The sequence below is a fragment of the Carlito syrichta genome, unplaced genomic scaffold (genome assembly GCF_000164805.1).
Source record: "Carlito syrichta isolate Samal-C Ts95f unplaced genomic scaffold, Tarsius_syrichta-2.0.1 Scaffold287805, whole genome shotgun sequence".
In the NCBI taxonomy this organism is placed as follows: domain Eukaryota; kingdom Metazoa; phylum Chordata; class Mammalia; order Primates; family Tarsiidae; genus Carlito; species Carlito syrichta.
This window is the reverse complement of record NW_007231901.1, coordinates 327,994-350,213: the sequence shown is the minus strand read 5'-3', so window position 1 is coordinate 350,213 and position 22,220 is coordinate 327,994. Positions and strand designations below refer to the sequence as shown.

Genomic DNA, 22,220 nt, shown 5'->3' with positions numbered 1-22,220 from the left:
GTTCTAAATACTTGAGATTTGTGTGACCCTTTACAAATTGAATATTTATTTCTAACTATTGCCTTTCCAAAAGGGATAGTTCAATAGGACAGTGATATGCTTAATGGACTGTGTTTTGGGACCCCTGTCCCCTCCCTTCTGTCAGCAAGGAACCTGGTTTCTGCTTCACTTAGTGAGAGTCTTAAGATGGAAAAAGTTGTCACAGATTTCCCCCAAATGTCGTTCTCACAATAAAAGACACAGTTTTAGAAATGACAGCAATTTGAGCAGAACTCAAAACACCGGGCACAGCAATAACTATAAATTTTTTAATTCCAAAAACAAGTGTGTGCAAGTGTTCTGTGATTCAATGAGGGCCCCTCGGCTTAGAGAGCAGGTATGTGTCCCATGAGCACGGTGGCTGCAGGTCGCTGGGGCAGCTGGAGAAGCCTGATGATTCCACGCTGGCTTCCATGCGCCCGACGACTCAATTTCTCAACTCACCTCCTAATGTATCCTGGCTCATCACAGAATACTTGAGACAGGACTGCATGCACGATCATGGTTCTTGTCATAAAGCTGCCACTATTTTATGCTTAACATCTGCATAAATGCGATAAAGAGGTCTGGTTTTCTGTACACGTAGATTTAGCCTTCACGCGTTTGACCAGCGGGTGGTGTCAGATGTGCTGCTGTTCGTGTCTTTTTCATGGTAACAGTAATGCATAAAGTGCCAACTATTCAACATGCAGTTGTCTTATTTTTATCAGGACAGGAAGGAGTTATTCGTGGGCTCTACTTACTCTAGTTGTTTTAAGATACGAGATGACTTTTGTAAGAGTGTGGTGCCGTCCGTGTCATGCTGCTCTGGGCAGCATAGTGCAGGGCGGGGGTGGGGGGTATTTTTTCATCATTTAAGAAGACTTTATTTTCAAGAACCTGAGATAAAGTTATTGTTTTCTAGAATTACTCTCCTTTGGTCACAGGAAGAGCCTCCCCGCTGATCGCAAGATTAGATTTTTTTGATTTGGGGGGTACAAGGAACAGGGGGGAAGCCAGTCTCTCCCCCCCCAGACGCACCCATCACTGCTCGTCTGAAGCACTTTGCTGCGAAGCCGTGTCATCCAGGCCCATGTCTTCCTGGCTTGCCCTCCTGCAGATCACCCCGACATTCTCTGCCATGGCCTCAGCACGACGTTGGTCACGGAGCTGCCGCTGCTCAGTGGCATCCGTGGGCTCACATGGCTCGGAGAAGTGCTGCCAAAGAGAAGAGAGAAGCAGCTCACAGCTCAGCAACACCCACGTCTCACCAGCACCCCCCACCACCCTCTGGCTGCAGGAATGAAGGGCCAGTGCTGCAAACTCGTGAGGTCGGGCTCGGAAGTCAGGCCAAATGACAGGACAGCAGGGCCATCTTGGAGGAGAGGAGGTGCCATTGAAGCCGTGTCTCTGACACGCGGACCTCTGCATGTGGGGCCTTTTCAGGTCATCTGGACATGCTGGGAAAGAGCTGGCCTGTGGGAAAAGCCATTCGTGCGCCTGGCTTTCTCGTGTCTTGGTGTCATGTCATACACACTCAGCCCCTGTCATGCATGCCGAGTTCCGGCAGGTTTGATCCTCAGCAGTAACAGAGGCCTTTTAATTCGGGGTGCACGTGGTCCTAAGGTCTGTTGTCCTTTCTGGAGAGAGGGAAGGAGAATTTGCCAGAATCCCAAAGCCACACCCACATATTGTGACTTAAACACAGATTGGGGTTGGGGAAAGGAGTGATATTTAGTGCCTTTTTATTGGGGGGAAAAAAAAGGAAGAAAAGTTTATACCTTTAGTTACCTGACTAAACCTAGGACAAACTCTTGAAATAGCCAGCTCTTTCCTCTTGGCTGGCTTGGCCTGGGGCTCCAGGAAGCCCACAATTCCCTCTTCTCCCCACGAAAGATGGCACATGGTGGCTGTGACCCAGGGCTCCTTCTAGGCGGGCCCAGCCTTGGTTCCACTGGGCAGGAGGAGGAGGGCGACATGGGACTGTTAGGGGGGGCCCCCTCCCTCCACCTGAAAACCACAACACCTCAGCCAGAGGCTGAGCCGCTGACTTCATGCTGGACAAAGAGCACAGACCGTGGGCAGGAAAACATGTAGACCTTGGAAGGGAGAAGGGGAGATGTCCAGCCCTGCCCAATTTTTTCCTTAAATCCACTGGTTGCCCCCTCACTACCATGTCACATAAGAGAGCTGCTAGACACTTATTTATGTACGTTCTTTGTCACTTAGGAAGCTCCAGTTGTCATCTGATGTTGGCTACCTTGGAATTCTGAAAAATTACTATGTTTCGGCGTACTGGGTTAAAGTCCTTAAAACTCTTTTTCTAATATTTTAAATACCTAAAAGTAGTGGGTCATCTCACCAGCTTTAAAATGAAGTCTGCTGGATGGGAATCAATGATCATCTACCTCCAGCATTGACAGGTGCTCGTCTCTCCCCCTCAGGCCAGAATAACGCAGGAAGAACATGAAGTGGCCCTTCCCACAGTATGGATGGGTAGACAGCCTCCTCCCGCCCAGCCCAGGTTCGGGGCTGAAGGCAATTGTTCTGCTGAACTCTTGGGCCTGGCAACCCCGAGGATGCCTTCTGGGCGCTCCTGTTTCCAGGACCTGTGTCTGTCTGCCTCAAAGAGCGTGCCTTTGTCACCCCAGGAGTCCTGTCGAGGAGGGGATGGGGTTCCACAGGCAGACGGTGGGGGCATGGGGCAGGTGACACGCACAGGCCAGGAGCCCCTGCCACCACCAGGCCACCCCGACAGCCGTGCCCAGCCCTTACCCGTGCGGCGTGGCCAGCGGCCCTGGCCGAGGGGCCCATCGCAATGTTGACGCTGCTGGAGGACTGGGTGTCACTGGTGTTGCCCCCCTCGGCGGCCGAGAGACCCGAGATGACCAGAGCACTGGAGAAGCTCCTCTTGCCAAAAAGGAAGCTCAGGGTGGAGCTGGTGGAGGATCCCAGGCTGGACCTGATGAGCGCCTCGGCTCGCTCGCGGACGCTCAGGTGGCCCGTGGTGGTGACGGGCGGGGGCTGGGAATGCAGTGACGTGGCCGAGGTGTGCAAGGAGAGCCGGCTGCCCGAGAGCCTCTGGGCCAGCTCGTGGACGGAGGTGGACGTCTGGAGGAAGGCCTGGCGGCTCTCTAGGATCGGGCCTGATGAGCTCAGGGTGGGCGGCCTCTGGCTCAGGGCGGAGCGTGCCTGGACAGACTGACTCCGGCCTTTCCTCCTGCCTTTAAAAAAAACAGAAAGCGCCGTGGAAGCAGGTAGTCACAGACTAGGTCCTGCCTGGTGAAGTGGGTGGCCTGCTCTGCCCTGGCCTGAGGAGCCCAGTGCAGCCCACCAGTCGCCAGGCTGGGACCAGGCCTGGAAGCCCGATGTGATCTCCGCCACCGCCCTCCTGCCAAGTCCAGGCTCCGAGAACTGAAGGGCCCACCCAAGGGCACCCAAGGGTGGTGGAGGAATGGAGAGCTGCAGCTGGGTGACAGGCCAGCCTGGTTGTCCCAGGACTTCCTTGGTTTTAGCATCCAAAGTCCTGCCTCCCTGGAAGCCTCTCAGTCCAGGCAAACCAGGATGACACCAGCAGTGACTTGGCCTCGTAAAGCACATCCGAGTATGTTCCTGGCTCGAAACCTTGGTTCCGATGCTCATCTGATGGGCAGTAATAAAGGAGAACGTGCAGAGTTTTTCAGCGTTAGTTGCCATGAAAAAAGAAAAAAGGGGAAGAGGAGTTGGAGCCATACTGTGTGGGCTTCGTTTTCTAGAGCATTTTCCCCTTGAGATGGGGTCTTTCAGGTGAAGCCCTCACAGGCCTGCATGTGATTGGCCAGGCCTAGGCCTCGGTTCACGTGGTCCTCTCACCTGGTGTCACCCTGGCTCCCCTTGCCGGCTGTCCCTTCCCAGGGGTCCCTCCCAGCCCCAGCCCTTGCTGACACTTGTCTAGACAAGTCCTTGCTTGGACAGAGGGGCTAGACTGTCCCCAAAGACCTGGTCCTGCCCACGCCTCTGAAGAAGGAAAATTTCAAGTGGGTCTTCTGTACCTATGTACCTGCACAGTAGATGCTTATATCCTGAGCCGTGAGAAGGACACCAGTAGCGCTTGCTGGAACACTGGGTTGCTTAACGTAAGCATCAGTAACCACTTGGATCTAATGCTAAAATACCGTTTGGGTGGGAGCAGCTAGTGAGGCCACAGTTCTACCAGTTGCCTCATCAGCATACCTCCCGAAGCTGCTACAATTAGGCATTGAGTCCTAACAAATCGAGGTGGCTGAGGCCTGGGGACCAGGAGGGACATTCCGTGTGTGATCACATCTTCCACCAACCCCCAGACACCCACGGTATTGACCATCTGGTGGTTCTGAAATATTTATGCCCCCGGGAGAGCCCAGTAAGCGACACATCATTTGAGATGTGACTCCTTGGGGACCAGCGCTACTAGAGAGGGTCCAGGGGTCCCCTCCAGCCCTGCTTCTCCTCCTCAAGTGGCCTGTGGCTGAAGGGACCTTTCTGCCCTTCTTTGGCTGCAGTGCCGGTTTGGACACCATGACGGTGGGGTGCTCATTTCCAGAGGGCACTGGTTCCCACCTCACTTTCTCCTGCTACATGCTGAGACAAGAGGGCGCTCACCCCCTAGTGCTGGCCAGGGTCCCACAGGAGGGTGCTCGGTCTCCCTGGGGCAACCATACTCAGCTCTGGGTCTGCCGCCCACCCCCCTTTGCCACAGGAGCGGGGTACAGCCTGACCTGAAGGTCGCAGCTGAGTAGGTGAAAATGTTGCGCTTAGAAAAGGAGGGAAAAAGGGACCCTGACTAATCAGAACAAAGAGCAGGAACGGTGATTTGTTAGTTTACACAGAGTCTGGCAAAGCTGAACATCTGCTGGTGATTTATACTGTAAAGCTGGTCACTGTCCAAAAATACTCCACATTCCCCTGCAAGCCAGTGACTTGGGTGCTGCTAGAAGACCATCCGTACTTGGTGGGGGGCTTCCCAGCTCATTCCAGGAACAAAAGGACAAGTACCCCACTGTGTGTCAAAGGGGAAGGGTCTGCAGTCCATGCAAGACAAAGACTTCTCCTCCCCCACCCCCAGTTTCAATGCTTCAGATTTTCTTGTTGCTCTTGATTTAAAAAAAAACATTTAATTTTGCAAATGGAAAAGCACCAAATAAGCAAAGCGTGCTGCATGCACTTAACACTACTCAGAATCATTCTTTTACCAATTCTTATTTTGCCAATTACCGTACTACCAAGTCATGAATGTCTCTAGGCAAAACTTCCTAAGAAACTGAATGGAAACACCTTATCTATAAACCACCTTCTTTGGTTCATTACCTTGGCACTTACTCTCTTCATCTTTGATGTTACCTGAAAGGTGGTGGAGCAGAGACCTACAAACACAAGAGCACAACCTTCCTCGCCAATTTGGGATTCAGATTAGTTATGAATTCCTCACTGTTCATCAGTAAGTAGGTCACCAGCCTCCACTGCTGGGCCCAGTTCCCTTCCAGCTGTGACATAAACTTTTTACACCGGCAAGAAGATGGCAGGTGGTAGGGCCCTAGTTGGAGGCCGGGGCAAGAGCACCTGGGTGTGCGCAGAGCAGCAGATGCCACATGGTGTGGCTGGCCGGGGGACTCAGGCAGGAGGGGCCTCTGAACGTCTGGGAAGGGCTCAGGATTGGGACATCTGGTGGGAAATGAGACAGGGACCGAAGAAAGGAGGGGGCAGTTAGGTCCCCAGTTATGGGAGTTGAGCCTTGGTGACTAAGTGAAGCAAGACCCCTGTTAGAATTTGGTCCAAAGTCACCCTTCAAAACTGCTCACTCTTTGCTGCTTGGCTAAGTGTGCCCGTCACGCCCTTCCCAGAGAGACAGGACCTCTGCCTCCGAGAAGCCCCACCGTGACCACCTCTCAAATGCCACTTGGCACACTGTGTCCTGATTGATATATGGTCCTCTCCACCATTTGTCCTGACTTTCTGAAGCGAAGGACTGCTGCGTCATTGCCATAAGCTCAGCACCCAGCCACTGATGGGCGTATAAGGTACACGAGGGATAAAACTGCCAAAACTGACCTGGCGCCAAAACCCTGATTAGGGACCCCGTGAGTCCCGGAACGTTGGGGGATGGGTACAGGACTTCTTAACTTTGGCCATTAAAACAATTTGGGAAGATTAAAAAAATACCTCTACCTAGAGGCTGAGACCCACAGCTGAGCACCTGCAAAAGGGCCCAAGGGCAGACTGGAGGGTGAGGTCCAGGAAGCTGGGAAAGCAATATTTCTCCATGGTTCCGGCGTCAAGTACAAAGATGCAGGACCAGGAATGTCCTCCCTGTAACTGAAGACTGGCCTCCACTATCCCTGAGCAGGCCCCCGGCCTGGGGACTCAGGGAGCTGTGTCTCAACTCTCCGGGCATGGCTGTTGGCTTCGGCGGGGAGGTGGGCCAGAAGGCCGGGGGAGCCCCAGGCTGCCATCCTATCCGGTTATCTCTGCAGCACCCCAGGGCTTCCCTTGGGGGAGAGTGGCCTGCAGGAACGGCAGGTGGGTGGCTTCCCCAGGTGTGGCAGGCAGGAATGGTCAGGCCAGGTGGCGTGGCTCCTCCCGGCGTGGGGACCTCTCTCTCGGAGCCTGCTCTCTTTGGAGCCCCAGGAGCCTCCCATGCTTGGGGCCTCGGGCCCAGTGTCTCGAGGTGAATGAAAACTTCAGGTCTCCAGCCTCAGCAGGGCTAGAAACCGCCTCCCCCTCAATTCCCACACTATGCATCCGTGAAGGAGGAGGTTGGAATACGGGACTCCTGGGCAGGCGCCGGAGAACACGAGCCACTGAACGCAGAGCTCCTGCCACGTACCTTGCAGACGTCTTCCAGCATCTGTTGTTTATCAGGTGCCGAGGATGCTTGGCTTCTCCGAGGCTCAGGGCTCCAATGTGGGGGGAGGGGCGTTTCTAACTCCCGAGGGGCAGGGGGGATCTCGTACCACCCACGGGGAAGGAGCAAGTGCATGAAACACCTGGGAAGGTGGCAAATGCCACACGGTGGCTGTCGTCACAGGGGAGTCAAAGGAAGGTGACAATTTTTCCAGGAGGCAGGGGAAAGAGATGTCTGTCTCCGAGTGTGGGTTAGGCAAGCTGTCCCTTTCCCATACCTGTTTCAGGCCTTTCTAGATTTCTTTCAGGGGACCTGCTATGCCCAGGGTGTCTCCAGAAGTCCCTGCTGCCTCGAGGCTTTCCTGTGAGCTCCAGATGCTAGTTTCAAGCAAATCCACACACCTGCTCCATCCTTGTGCACACGAGTTTGGACTCCAACCCTGGCCGGTCGGCCTCCCCAGCGTGAGAGTTTTGTTTATCCCACCAGTCATAAGCTTTAGATAAAAGTTGCCCCGGGAGCTTCTACTCAGACTGGAATTGCAGGGCAGCTGCTGTGGCAGACGGTGAATGTGGAGATACCTGGGCGGCTCAGGTGGGGTGGGAGGGCTGCCCCTAACACCACCTTCTGGGACGTGTGCCCCACACCCCCCCTTAGCTCACTGGACCCCCCTCAGGGACTCTAATCCAAATGGTCTGCAGGCGGCTGATATGCAGTGTGCGCATTCCTCACGGGACCCCCAAGGATCTCTATGACAACTGGAGAAGGTCTGGCGGTTCCAGGGGTAGAGACATGGCCTGCAGGGGACCATGCCTATGGTCCTCCTCTCAGGGAGGGAGGCCAATCAGCTAGCATTGAGGATCTCTCTTCCCAGGGCCCTGTCATCAAGCACCACCAGGAGCGCCTTCTGCATGCAGAGTGGGTCTGCGGTGGGATTCCAACATGGAACTTGGGGGACAAAGGATGGTGCCTTTCAAGAAAGCCAAGAAGATCAGCAGCTCCTGGCTCCCCTTGCTCTTGGGTGTGATGAACGGAGCCTGGCTACAGCTGGAAACCCCGCTTGGGAATTCTGAGCCCAAGGCCTGGTGGTCCCGCCCTCCAGGGAAGCCACAGTGGAAGCTGGGAGAGGGGACCATCTGCTCATTCCTTCAGATAGTGTCCAGTGAGCCCAGAACCACTCTTACCTGAGCAGCCACCCAGCCTGGCACTTTGGAGGCTCCTGTCACCCCCTCCAGTCTTATCTCTCCCCCACAGGGCCAGGAAGCTATGGAGACAGGGGCATGCCAACCCACACCCATGCATTTCTGCTAGGCCGTATGTCGGGTCCTTGGGATGCCAGAGTTCCTTGTCCTAATCTGGGTCCTGCACAGGCCTCTTCCTTAGGCTCCCCTTGCAGGGAGGAGGCCTTGGACCCTCCTGCAGGTGTGTATCCCCAGATGGGCACATAGATGAGATGGGTCCAGCGGCGCATACCGCCTCTCACTGGGCAGGATTCGAGGAAAGCGGGGAAGAAGCTGGCATGGTCTCCACGTGTGCCCCCGTCCCAGGCCCTGCACAAGGCAGGGCAGCCCAACCGAGCGTCCACCGTGGCTCAGCTCACAGTCCCCACCCCTGTGGGGGAATTCTGACCATAGACAAGGGACCAGCATCAGGCAGTGACTGGAGGGGAAGAGGAGGTAGGACAGAGGAGCGGACTGCTTCGTGAAGGCTGGCTGGGGTTTCCCGGAGAAGAGGGTGTTTGATGGGAGGCCGAGTGAGTGAGTGAAGGAGCCCTGAAACCAGAAGAAGCGCCTTCGGGGCACGGGAAACAGCCACGGAAGATGCCTGAGGAGTGCACTTGAGATGGGCGACGGCCAGCGAGAAGCCAGCTGACTGGGCAGCTGGGTCAGGGCCAAGAGGAGGCGTCTGAGAGACCGCAGGCTGGGGAGAGGAACGTTGGGGTTTTGTTTGGGGCTGAATTTCGGGCCTCTGCCCCCAAGTGATATATTGAAGTTCTAGCTACCTGGACCTCAGAGAGTGCCCTTATTTGGAAACAGGGCCGTTGCAGATGGAATTAGTTAAGATGAAGTAATAACACTGAAGTAGGATGGCCCCCGAGTCCAGTGTGACCAGCGTCCCCACCAAAGGGGAAACCTGGACGGACACACACACAGGGAGGACGCTGTGTGAAGATGGAATCGGAGATCGGGTGATGATTGGACAAGCCGAGGAACGCCCAAGATGGCCAGCAAACTACCAGCCGCTGAAAAGGGCCTGGGAGACAATCTCCCTCGTGGGCTTCAGGACAAGCCAGCCCTGCTTACACCTTAATCTTGGACACGAGAAGCTGGTGTTAAGCCTGCAGGCTGTGGCATCTGTTACGTGGTGTTTGTTACGGCAGCTCAAGCAGATCCGTACAGGTCTATTCTGAGCTGAAGTCATAAGTTAGAATATAATCCCTGGCCGCTATGTGAGGAAGAGGTTGATGGTTTTGTGAGTTGTTAGAGCTGTAGGAAGGATAGAGAGAGAGAGATGGCAGGGGGGAGTTCTTTCTCCTTTGGAGTGAAAGGAGGGGCAGGGCTTGTTCCCTCTCCCCTGGCCCCTTCCAGCGCTCTGACCCACTGCCAGGGACACAAGCTTCAGGACCGCTTTCCCAGAGGCGGCAATGCCTTTTCCTCAGCATGTCATCTTGAGCCAGGAAGGGACCCCGGCCCCACGCTCGACCCCTCCCTGCCCATGGTGAGGAAGGAAAGGAGTCCTGGTCGGCTGCTTCAGAAAGAACTGGATATCAGCTTTGCCTGCTTGGCAGGGAGCAGAAGGAAGATCACTTGTACGGGAGCTCTTGCCAGCCAGGGAACAGGACCATGTCAGACTGGGCAGGGACTTGGGTGGCAGCACAGAGGGGACGCCGGGAGTGAGGGTGGTGGATGAGGTGTTAGGTGGATACTGGCTTCTGTCAGCTCATGCCCAGGGCTGGGGGCAAGGATACTTGAGGTGAGGCAGCGTCCTCCATCCTGGACAACAGGACAGTGCACGGAGGTTAGGATCGCAGGTTCTGGGGCCATCTCGCCTGGGTCTGAATCCCAGATCAGCCAGTTCCTAGCTGGGTGACTTTGGGCAGTGACTTAGCTTCTCTGTGCCCTAATCTCTTTGCCTGCAAGATGCCTGCAAGATGAGGAGGGCGGAAGTGCCTTGATCGCTAAGAGCCGTGGTGAGGATTCAGTGAGTCTGTACACGTAAATCACTCAGGATGGTATTGGTAGAGGGCACCTGAGAACCGGCACCCTTGACCATTATCACTGCAGCAAGGATACGGTGAACACGGCTGAGGGCAGAGACAGAGCAGGGTGGCAGCAAAGTGGATGAGTCCGAAGTTGTTGAGGTTTCCCGAATCCCTCCATAAACCCCCAGCAGGACAAATCCAGGCTGCAGGTGGGGCTGAGGGTCATGGGCTACTTGGCCAGGCAGGCTCCCTCAACTTGTCAAACACAGAAAGCCAAGGGTGGCAGGGGCAGCTTTAAGAAGCAACAATGAAAAATTAACAGCTGGTTTGGGCTTTAGAAGAGCCTGCTCTGCAGTAAGCATGTCATCTCAACACGTGGAGGTCGATAACCCCCAAATCCACAGCAGCTGCAGGAGGTGGAAAGCAGCAACCTCGGGGAGGGGAGTGTGGGGAGGGGAGGGGAGAGACCAGTGATTTGTGTTTTGATCCGGGCAGTCCTGCTTGACTTTTAAACTATGCTGATCCTATTGCCTCATACATTTTATTTTATTTTAAGAATTAATTTTTAAGCAAAATTCTGTTTCCACAAGCTTCCAGAAGACATCCTAAACCTTTCCTTCAAGGTACAGCTCAAGTCCCATCTTTCTTGCAAAACCTTTTTTTAAAAAGTATAAAGATGTGGCGTACAACTCAGGGTTAGGTACACAAACGCTGATTATGCAGGTGCCCTTGTTGATGAGGTATGCCCCTCCCTCCCCTAGCAGTTTCCCTCAACTGCCAATCCCACCCCCTCTCCACTGACAGTTTCCCACTACTGCCAATCCCTTTCTTATAGCTGTTTGATACATTTTAAGTTAAAAACTAAAAAAAAAAGGATTCTGCTCCAACACCTGCCACAAAAACCTACGATTGCTTCTGTAAAGCAGGAAGTGCTCACTACCTATGATTTCAGACTCTGAGGATGGGGAGGGACACCGGCTGCTCCAGGCCAAAGCAAGTGGCGGGTGGAAGAAAGAGAAGGTGTTTCCAATTTCTTTTCTACCAAACTTCGAGAAACCAGGTACACAGCTCCAGGGCACACCCAGCTCTGACCTCCCTTCACCCCCAGTCAGACCCCCCGAAGCTGCCTTTCTCTGGTCCAGCCAAGTCATCCAGAAGTTCTCGCAAAAGCCACACGCTCGGGCATTTCCCCATTCGGAAATTCCTCTGCATTTTCCCATCTGGCCAATAACTTATGTGACCTCGAAGCATACATTTTTCAGTCAACAACAAATGCTAACTAAGCAAGGAGATGTTCTGGCCTGGGAGCCCTCGGGCAGGCACTCTGGGGGGCTCATGGCAGACAGCATCCAGCTAGGCAGGGAGAACTCGTGTTTTCTTCTGAGCAGCTGATATCAATTACTTTGTCTAGTTACCTGCCCACCCGCCTTCCTATCATCTATCTATCAATCTATTTATCAGCCATCTATCTCTATCACTCTGTTCGACCCCCCAGCCCCTGCCTTTCATCTTGCACGTGTTTATATAAATCCTACTTCCTCAGTTCAATCCTCTGCCTGGGGCACTCCCAGGAGGCAGGGACTACCCCTCCCAGCTTATTTGGGGCAGAGCTGACGGGGGAAGCATACCCAGAGCTGCTCACTGAATGCTTCTGGATGATGAGGAAGAACTGAGCCCAAAAGGCGAAACCACTGACGGTCTTCAGAGAGCGGAGCCAATGGCCAGCAGGAACCAGGGCAGACTGTCTTGTCTCTCTCACATTCCCAGGACACTGATTCTCGACCAACCTTTGGAATCTCCTTTCTAGCCCAGCTGTCCCCTCCCCAGCATAGACCTCCGCTGGGGCTTTGGAACTTCACCCCTCTGGTCGAGGTCTAACACTCTGGGTATTCACTTAAACAGCATTTTAACTTAGACTCAGCCTGGACCTGGCCACAGCTGCCCTCTCCACTCCTGTCTGCAGGCAGCCGTCCTCCCTTCTTCTCTCCTCCCCTGAAATTCCATGCATAATGGAGGAAGGGAAGAGTCAGAGAGGAGCAGGACAAGGAAGGCCTGTGTGCATGCCACCAACCCTTGCCAGAAGACCACATGGGCCGGTAGCAGCAACACAGTCACACACAGAAGACTCACGATCAGACGGTCATTGAGTGAGAGATGGAAAGGAGTGACCCCTGGACAGGGGGGCAGACAGATGAATGGCTGGCCAAGGTCATGGACAGAGAGATGGATACATGAGAAAAGCTCTATACAACAGAAAGATACCTTTTTCCTAAGTAGAATCTGCAGGAGTCAGAAAATTTCAGGCCTCCGTGGGCCCAATGCTGGCTTATTCCAAGCACACGCTCAGCAACAATGTAACTCATGGCCTTGGTCGCTGGGACCAAACAGGCCTTTATCAGTGGCCCCGAGGACCCCTGGACCCACCTGTCCTCTGTGTCCCTTCACGAGATGAGGCCCAGTGCTGGGAGCCATCTTTTCTGGGCTGCTCTGCGCTGCTTTCCTGACTGCCGCCACTCGGGACGCCACTGCCACCTGCCGCCGGGGCCCCTCCGCCGTCCCCATCCTCAGCGTGGCCGCTGCTGCGCTGGCGGGCATCGCAGTCCTTCCGCATCCTAGGCGAGGGAGAGGTGCTTCCAGGACCTCACCGATGCATTTCTCATACCCCTCCTTGCCCCGCCATGCCTAAGTCAGGCTCGAAGACCACGCGCCCCACCTGGGATGCAGGTGAGGCGGGGAGCTTTGGTTCCCCAAACCTGTGTCTCATAAATGCACCAGCTTCAGTGTCAGCCCTCCAGAAGAATCCTTAGCTTTGAGGTCTGATAAGGAGCTCCGCCATGTTCAGGCCAAATGGCTTCGCATTCATCCCACATAACCCAGCAGCTGATTTCTACAGTCAGGCAGCAAGACTCAGCAGATGCGAGACGTGTGCCTGGGAGCGCAGGCCTGGTCCTTGGTACCAGGTGTGGGACGACCATTATCACCTTGGCAGCTCTGCGAGCAACCAGATTCCAGCCTCTGCCAGGGCCGGGGATGGAAACCGTCACCCATGTGAGATTTCCCTGGATTCATAATCTGAGATTTCTTGCGGAAACAATCTGTTTGGTGCTACTTGGGTAGAGCACTTTTAATCATAGGAGAAACGGGCGTCGCCCGGGAAATTCCAACCAGAAGGGCAAGACCTCCCTGCCTCCCTTCCCCCTCCCCCCTCCAGCTCCTCCCACCCCTAAGTCTCCCAGCATCCAGACAGAGGTCTTCTCTGTCAAAACCTACCTCAACCACTTGGTCCGCAGCCACATCCTAATGCTGTCCAGCGTGACGGGTCCGCGCCAGACGTTCTTTAGCTGCCTGTGGGTCCCTAGATAGGATGTGGTCAGCGGAGAGACATACATGGGGTAGCCCAGCGGCTGATCACAGGAGGAATTAATCAGGTTCCGCAGCACCTGCTTGTTGTTCTGGATGCTGCCACGCTCCGGATTGCGGTTGCGAAGGAAGATGAGCTCCTGCTGCTGCCCCGCCCAGAGCCCTCGCACGCATTCTTTGTTAACCTGCAGGTCAGGGGGGCACAGGGGAGAAAGGCAGATGGCCCGTGCGTCCGAGTCTGCTGGTTGTCACCTAGAGTGAGCGAGCAGATCCCTGGGACTCATATCTGTGACTTCTACACTTTGTTTTTGCTTTTTGAGTGGGAGTCTCACTCTGTCGCCCAGGCTGGAGGGTAGTGGCCGCTCCCGGCCACCGCAGCCTCGACCCGCTGGGCTCCGGCGATCCTTCCGCCTCAGCCTTCCAAGGAGTCGGAACTATAGACTTGTGCTACCACACCCAGCTAGTTTTTGATTTATTGTAGAGACGAGGTCTCTCCAAGTTGCCCGGGCAGGTCTCGAACCCATGGGCTCAGGCAATCCACTCGCCTCAGCCTCCCCAAGTGCTGGGATAACAGGCTGAGCCACCGAGCCCGGCCATGGGACTACTATGCTTTGGCCCAAAGCGCTTTTCACAGTCAAGCCTGAATAGCCATCCTGCAAGTGAGAGATGGTGTTGTTTTCATGGAGAAACGAAATGAGAAGAAAGTCAAGTTCTTGTTTTAGCCCGGTGATTTGAAGTCGTATGAAAGAGGAATCACTGGGAATAGACCCTCGGATCCAGGCACAGGTTATTAGAGAAAGGTGTGGAACGCTAGAGAATTAGAACGTCTTCAAACAAAAGGGAGATCCTGACCCTCATCTATACGTGTGTCTGCTGGGACTTCTGCCCAGAGGCCCTGCCTACAGGCTGGTTCTGCGGTGGGCGGATTGCAATCCTGCCGGGGAACACAGCACCCAGCCTGGCTCTGTGGCCAGCGCCCCTCCTGGACAGAGAATACCAGCACAGGGACTTGCATGTCGGTGCCAACCACTATCCTGCTTCTTCTCAAACGTATTCCAAAAGGGAGACCTGGAAAGCGTGGCCGCCGTACCTTGATCACCTTGAAGCTCAGGAAGCTTCTGTGGAGCATGATGACCTTGTACTCGTCGGTGCCCTCGTCCACCACGTGCCGCAGGGTGAGCAGCTCCTCCTTGTTGGACAGCACCGCGCCCCGCCAGGCCGGGTCACCCTCGTGGCAGATGACCACCTTCTTTTCGAAGGACTGGATGGCCTCGTAGAGTACGGCTGGGTCTTCATACTCGTCGGGGCACGTGAACTGGTCCTGGTGGGAAGAAGTCTGTGTGGGCTGGCGAGGATCGGAGGGCTGGCCCTGGGGACCGTGCGGATGGCGGCTGGCCTGTGCTCTCCACAACTGTGTCCTCCCCTCATCTCACCCCCGCAACCGCCGTCCTTTCTCTCAATCCTGAGCTGGGCACAGAGGACAGCTCCTCATCTCCATGTCCTCATGGAAGACACCCAGGAAAGAGTTTTGTGGCTTAGGCTCCTATGACTTTTAGAAATAGTTTGGGCACTTCTGAAATGCCATTGTCTCTGGCCAATACCCCTTTTCTTTCTTAGAGGAATATCACCACCTTCTAGACACTCTTGAGGGCAAGTCGCCATTGGCCATCATCAAGAATATTCAGACGGCCTCAAAGCTTAGTTACCTAAGTAATGAACACACTCAAAATGCCGTGCAGAATAAGAGGACTCTATTTTTCAAAGGCCGTCGTCCCTAAAGTTTCAGACTGATATTTTTTTTTTTAATAGATAGAGTCTCACTCTGTCACCCAGGCTGGAGTGCCATGGTGCAATCACAGCTCACTGCAGCCTCAAATTCCCGGGCTCAAGCAATCCTTCTCTGCCTCTGCCTCCAGAGCAGTTGGGACTAAAGCTGTGTGATGCCATGCCCAGCTAACTTGTAAAATATTTTTAGAGACAGGGTCTTACTATATTGCTCAGGTTGGTTTCGAACTCCTGGCCTCAAGCAATCATCTCACCTCAGCCTCCTGAGTAGCTGGGTGATACTTTTTTTTTTTTTTAAATAGAATTTTTACCTGGTGAAGTTTCAAGGACATCCTAATAGCTGGAGCGACGACTTTATGCAGCAGGTCCATGTCAGCAAATACCCACTCGTCTCGTGCTGTTATTCTAAAGTCACCTTTGAAGAGGGCATGGAGGCCATACAGGAAAGAATCCAGGCTGTAAAACAAAGTCCTGATGACTGTTAATTCACACTAGAGAAACATTCAGAAGCCTGTCCTGGTGAGCAATGTGTGAGTCTCTCATGTGTCCACATCAAGAATTGTTTTTAATATTTTTTGGCTGATCCAGCAAAGAAAGGAAGATATAAATCTGTACTCACCCCAGTGCACCAAATGCCTGGCCCTACAGCCCATGTTCCGGCCCTCATGACAAGTGTGAGTGTCATGCGTGGGAGTTGTCCTCTGTTGTAGAAGCCCCTGAAGTGGCTTGATCTCTGAGTGTCACACGAGAGGTCCAGGTCAGAAGCGGCCTCACCTGTGTGCACTCACAGTCTGAGTGTTAAGACCAGACTGACCTATCCCGTAATCCCACCAGCGCTCAGGGTGCACCATGCTAACTGTGGAGCAACGCCGGCCCCTTTCTTCTTCTTCTTCACATTTCTGGATATCACTTTTAGGCTGTGTTACTCTTAATTAAAATTGGATTCTACCACAGTAAGGAGAGAGGAGAGAAAACCCAATTCTCAGACAACATCCACTTTCCAGTCCCACTTTTTTATTTTAGTGACGAGAGGAAGAGGCAGAATTGTGAGACTTCAAATGAATGATCTTTTAGGACCATCTGGGTTTTCGTGTTTCTGGGCTTCTCCTGCTTTGCTTCCGTTCCCTACACATCACTGAGCATTGCCAGGATGGAAACAGGAGTGTCACCCAAGGGAGATCCCTCAGGGCCTGGAGTCTTTAAATGCTGGATTGAACGTGGTGAGTGGGTTTGGGAAAGCAACTTATTACATTCTGAGGAGAGGAAGAACAGTCCTTCCTTTCTTCTTTTCTTTTTCTATTAATATTCTCTCTCGCAGTCGCCTCTTCAGTCCTGGCCGCAAACGTCCCTGAGAGGCAGTCGGGGGGCAAGCACAAGAAACAACCTCCCCGAAAGGCCTAACTCAGGACAGGAGGAGCAGGGCTGTGAATGTGAGAGGGAGTCTCTGAGGATGTCTGCTCCGAAGGATTGAATGACTTGGCTCATGGAGTAAGACTTCTGATTCAACACTAGACCTACGCATCAGGGAAACGGTTCCATGATTGCTATTTTAGGATTTCATTGTGAAACGTACCCCTCTCTTGACTTTCCCTCTAGAACTCTCTTGAGAGACAGGGTGCCAAGGCTTTGTGGTGTCAGAGCAGCCCGCAGGAGACGGAGCACCCAGGAGAGGGTCAGGTGGGGCTGGGGGTACTGTGACCTGAAGGAGCCCAGAACCTTCCGGAAAGAGACCTAGGACTCAGCTCAAAGCTTCCTAGGGTTGTGAGCTTTGGGGACTGCCAGAAGGTGCCAAGAGGGCAGTTAGAGGGCAGCAGAGCCAGGCTGCAGGAAGGCTGATGCCCAGAGCTGAAGCTTTAAAACATGAATAATGACTGCTGTCTGCTCTCAACTGACAACACTTCAAAATCTTCTCATTATCAGACGGGAGCTCAGTAACATGGGAGGGCTCAATCCCCCCAAATGGGTGGGATTTGTTAAGGATCAGGAAGGCCATGTTGCTTGCTCAGAAAAAAAACTCCCTCCAGATGTAGGGACGGAGACCGTGACAACGGAAGTCTAAGGGACTTGCCCAAATGCCCACAGACAAAAGAGCGAGGAATCCCAGGTGTCAGCCCGCTGTCTGCCCAGCTGCAGCACAGCAGCACAGGGAGGCCATCACCTGCTTACTCACCAGTAGGAGAAACTTAGCTTTTATAGGAGCCTAAGATGTGTGAATCCCTACCCAAGGACCCCAACCAGAGATGTTCTGCCCATCGTTTCTATTTTCAGAGAAAACGACATATCGTGGAGCTTCCTGCTGACTTATTAAAATGACTCCCAGCGTAGAAAACAAAATCTGAGTCAGGATTCCACTAGATTGGGGGTATTATCCCCAGTACCTTAGAGATCAAGGCTTTCTAGAAATAAGGTGTTTCATTATCTGCCATTTTCTCTAGAGAGAACAAAGACGGGGAGGGCAGTACACTGTGACAAGCAGGGGTGGGGTGAAAGGGCAGAGAGGGACAGAGTGAGGTCTCCAGGACACCTGCAGCACATCCATATGGCTCTGCCTTTTTAAGACCCTACTGAGAAATGACAGGCTCCAACAGCTGGAGCTGGGCTTTTATGACTGGGAAACAGTGCTGTGTCTGAGTCATGCGAAAGTGGCCTTCGTGGGGACTAAAACAGCCAGCCGGGGGTGTGACCGAAGCAGGTCGTCCCATCAGAGCCGGTCAGCCGGGCAGTCAGCAGAGCGGGGGGGCCGTGTCCACAGTGCGGGGCGACACAGGGGCATGGCGGGCAGGCAGGACCCTGGCACCTGGTCACTTATCAGAGGAGCATGTTTACACGTAGAGGACCAAAGGCTGTGGCACCAAGACGGCACGGGCTTCCCAGGCACCATGGAGGTGCTAAATACTGTCATAAATAAAAACAGCACTGAAAAAATACCACCCTTTGATATGCTGATGAGTAGCTGACACTTGGGTGCATTTTCTTTTTAACCAGAAAACGCAAGTCTGTTTTGCTTAGGCTGTCACGCTGCACGACGGAGCCCAGAATGAGTCCGTCCCTTGCTGTCTTCCCAGTTCCGCGCCCAGTTTCCTATTAACGGATGACATGACTGGTGGTGACGAGTATAGACGGGAGGCTGGAGGATCAGGGTTAAAGTGCAGTTGCTTACAGCCTTCCTGGACTCAGCTGTTCTCTGCTTGCAGAGCTGGCCACTGCCAAGCCGCCAGCTCAAGATCAACCCAAGGCTGTGCCTCGATGGACCCAGTGCATTTCAGTATCTTTGCCTCTGACCTTTCACGGCAATGACAATTTGGATGTGGCCAGTTGAAGCAAAGGTGGCTTTCTCATGTTTGTACTACAGTTTTCTTTAGCCACAGAGGAGTACCCACGGCTCGGTTCCAGCCAGAGGTCGTTTGCACCCCTCTGAGCCCCATTCTTGTTCAGAATCACTGACCCGCTTAGCCCAGTTGTCACCTGCACCTTATTTTCCAGTGGGTCTCAACTTGGCATGAATTTTGCTCCCAACGGGACACTTGGCAATGTCTGGAAACATCTTGGGGTGTCACAACTGATGGAAGGGGTGCAGAGTAGGGCCCCTAGAAGGTAGAGTCCAGGGTGTCTGCTATAATGTCCAGCATAGCCCCCACCAAAAAGAGCCATCCAGCCTGAAATGTCAACAGCACTGCTGCTGAGAAACCCTGCTCTTTCTGAAAGAACGGTGCTGGAGGAGAAGGACTTCAAGCATTGGACAATGGAGTCTTTATCTTGAATCAGGCTTTATGAATCTTAGGATTCAGAGAGAAACAGCTTTCGTGTGGGATTAGTTTCTATAGAACTCACAGGGCAATCCCAGCACAATGACTGATTGTTCATTTCAGTTAATTTCCAAACAGGCCTGTAAATATTCTGTTGTTTTCGGATTAGCACTATGCAGAGCCTTCTGCTACAGCACGTGGTCATAAACGTGGTACTTACAGAACATATGCAAACAATGAAGTGTGATTTGCAGGCTGGGCTTCCCAGTGATTAGTAAGAGACACACTCAGAGAGTGTGTGTCTCTCTACCTAAGTCACTGTCCCCAGCTCAGGCAGCATCTCCACCTTGGGAACTGCAGCAAGCTCTCTTCCTGTGTGTTTTACTCCCCATGGTGGAATCAGCAACCAGACCCCGGTTTCACAGTTCATCCCCTGACTCCTGACTGACCTCTTCTGCCACAGTTGCCCAAACAAAACAAGGACCTAAAGCAGGGCATGGGGGTGCATGCCTGTGGCCCCAGCTACTTGGGAGGCTGAGGCAGGAGGATCAGTGGAGCCTGAGAGAACAAGACTGGAGTCAGCCATGATTGTGCTACTACATTCCAGCTTGGGCAACGGGGTGAGACCCTGTCTCTCAACAATAACAACAACAACAATAACAACAATGAAACCTCACAACAATCCAGATGGCTGGTGCCAACTCCAGGAAGTAAAAGTGAGGCAGAGAAGATGACACCTTGCATTTTCCAGGCGATTTGTGGAGGGCTAACTACCTTCCATTCCACGAATTCCTATCGTTCTCACAAATGCCTGTATAAGGCATATTATTATAACCCTTCCATATAAGCGGAAACAAGCCAGAAAAAGTCAAGAAAGAGAATGAGATAGGTGAGAACAAATACTCAGGATTATATACCACACTAAAGAGGCCTGGGGGAAAAGAACCCATGGCCACCTCCGGGCTTCCCACCTCTCAGGAAAGAAGGAGCTGCTTTTAAAATGTGTCACTGGAATCATTTCACAGGCCAGCTCAGAGGTGTGTTAGAAAAAAATGACCTCTCCTTTTATTTTATTTTTATTTTTATTTTATTGATTTATTTATTTAGAGTCAGGGTCTTGCTCTTTTGCCCAGGCTGGAGTGCAGTGGTGTGATTCTAGCTCGCTGTACCTTTGAACCCCTGGGTTCAAGGGATGCTCCGGGCTCAATGAATTCTTCCACCTCAGCCTCTTAAGTATCTGAGACTATAGCCATGAGCCACTGTGCCCTCACTGTTTCATTTTTTGTAGAGATGGAGTCTTGCTCTGTGGCCCAGGTTGGTCTCCAACTCCTGACCTCAAGCCATCCTCCTGCCTCTGCCTCTGAAGCTACCGGGATTATAGGCATGAGCCAGCTCACCTAGCTTAGAATGACTTAATCCTCTGAAAGCCTTCCATTGAGCCACGAGAGTGAAAACACTATGAACGTAGTTCTTGAACTCACCCCCTGTCCCCATCCTCCTGAGGTCAGTCTCCAGCAATTTCCTCCCATTTATTTTTTTTGGTTTTTTTTTTTTTGAGTTGGAGTCTCACTCTGTCGCCCAGACTGGAGTGCAGTGGCCGCTCCCGGCCCCCGCAGCCTCGACCTGCTGGGCTCCGGCGATCCTTCCGCCTCAGCCTTCCGAGTAGCCGGAATTACAGGCATGCGCTACCACGCCCGGCTGATTTTTTGATTTATTGTAGAGATGAGGTCTCACCAAGTTGCCCAGGAGGGTCTCGAACCCGCGGGCTCAGGCAATCCACTCACCTCGGCCTCCCAAAGTGCGGGATGACAGGCTGAGCCACAGAGCCCGGCCAATTTCTTCCATTTAAATTAATGCATATACTCTGCACACCACCTGAATTGAGAGTATGCTGATATCGTTTTCATGCCCTCTTTACCCAGGAAGTTCTCCGTTGGCTCTAAAATCAAGACAGCCTCTGGTTGGGATCCCAGATCTCTCCCACCTGGTAAAGAACATTCGGTAAAGAACACATGGTGTTCCCAGACAGCTCCAAAGTGCTTCACTCCCTTTGGAGTTCAGGTACTGCATTCGCCGAGGCAGCATATGGCCCCGCAGGGCTGGCAGCCAGAAGCTCCCAACTGAGCTTAAGTCTTGGCTCTGACACTTGCCTCTTGTCCTCGTTATCAGCCAGTTCTTTCTGTGCTCATTCTTGAGATCAATTACTGTCAGGAGTATTTTGAGGCTTGGTGAGGGGTCTGCTAAGAATCTCTTCACGTGGGGGACCCAGTGCATACGTGTGGTCTGAGGACAATGGGTGAGTGTTGGTGAGGAGGTAGGGGGTAATTCTAAATACACCCCAGTGCCCAGCATCCATCTTGTCTATGGGGCTAAAACCCAGCGTTGTGGCAAAGACACAGCAGATGTGGCCAAGTGAGCCGCATCTCTTACAGAAAGGGCCACCCAGGGGTGAAGCGACCCTGGGCTCAGGCCCCTCTGAGCATGGGAGCCATGATGCTGACGGCAGGCACCCTCAGCCGCTCTCAGCGACACACCTGAGCCCAGGAAGGTCAGAGGAAGCGTAAGTGAGGAAGAAACGATAGACACCCTGGAGTATCCAGGCTGCCCCAGTGAAATGTTCACGCAGAGCTGAGGGCGTCTGAGGTGTTCCTGCAGAGCGATGGAGGGGAACTGCTGGGGGGGCAGTGGACACTGTATTCAGTGCACACTGTGGCCAGGAGGAGCGGGGACTGGAGTCTGGCCAGGACTCTGTATGGTGCTATTCCACAGAAACTGCTGTTCGGGGATGCCGGCTGCAAAATCGAGCCGATAATCGTACCTATCCTGTCCTCTCTCATGCCTTGAGAGAGGATGAAATGCGTTTACTCTCCTAACTCATGGCCGCACTCTGCCCAGGACCTAGTGAGCACGTTCGTGCAATTGATACTCTTATTTTCACCCCTGAACTGGTATATCACAGCAATCGATATCCAGGCCACATAGGCTCCAGATGTAAACTAAGCATGTTTGGACTGCAGAATCTCATACCATCACTGCAAGGAAATCATGTGGGCTAAAGAATTTTGGTGACACTGCTTTGAATAAATCCCAAATAAGTTAAGTATGAAATAATAATTACCAAATAAGAAATAACTAAAATGCAAGAGTTAACCAAGATTTTTTTTTTTTTGAGTTGGAGTGTCACTCTGTCGCCCAGGCTGGAATGCAGTGGCAAGCTCATGGCCACCGCAGCCTCGACCTGCTAGGCTCAGGC

General features: G+C 53.1%; 1 protein-coding gene across 1 annotated transcript in view; it reads right to left on the bottom strand.

The window, feature by feature from the left end:
- Positions 1 to 294: 294 nt before the first annotated feature.
- The window catches only part of PCNX2 (pecanex homolog 2), a 284,046-nt gene continuing 262,120 nt past the window's right edge, over positions 295 to 22,220 (bottom strand). The window contains exons 28-33 of the mRNA XM_021709971.1: positions 15,533 to 15,677; positions 14,527 to 14,757; positions 13,347 to 13,621; positions 12,501 to 12,688; positions 2,794 to 3,242; positions 295 to 1,236 (exon numbers count right to left, since the gene is read on the bottom strand). Coding sequence (XP_021565646.1) covers positions 1,063 to 1,236; positions 2,794 to 3,242; positions 12,501 to 12,688; positions 13,347 to 13,621; positions 14,527 to 14,757; positions 15,533 to 15,677 — 1,462 coding nt within the window. The 3' untranslated portion in view covers positions 295 to 1,062. The remainder of the gene's footprint in view (positions 1,237 to 2,793; positions 3,243 to 12,500; positions 12,689 to 13,346; positions 13,622 to 14,526; positions 14,758 to 15,532; positions 15,678 to 22,220) is intronic.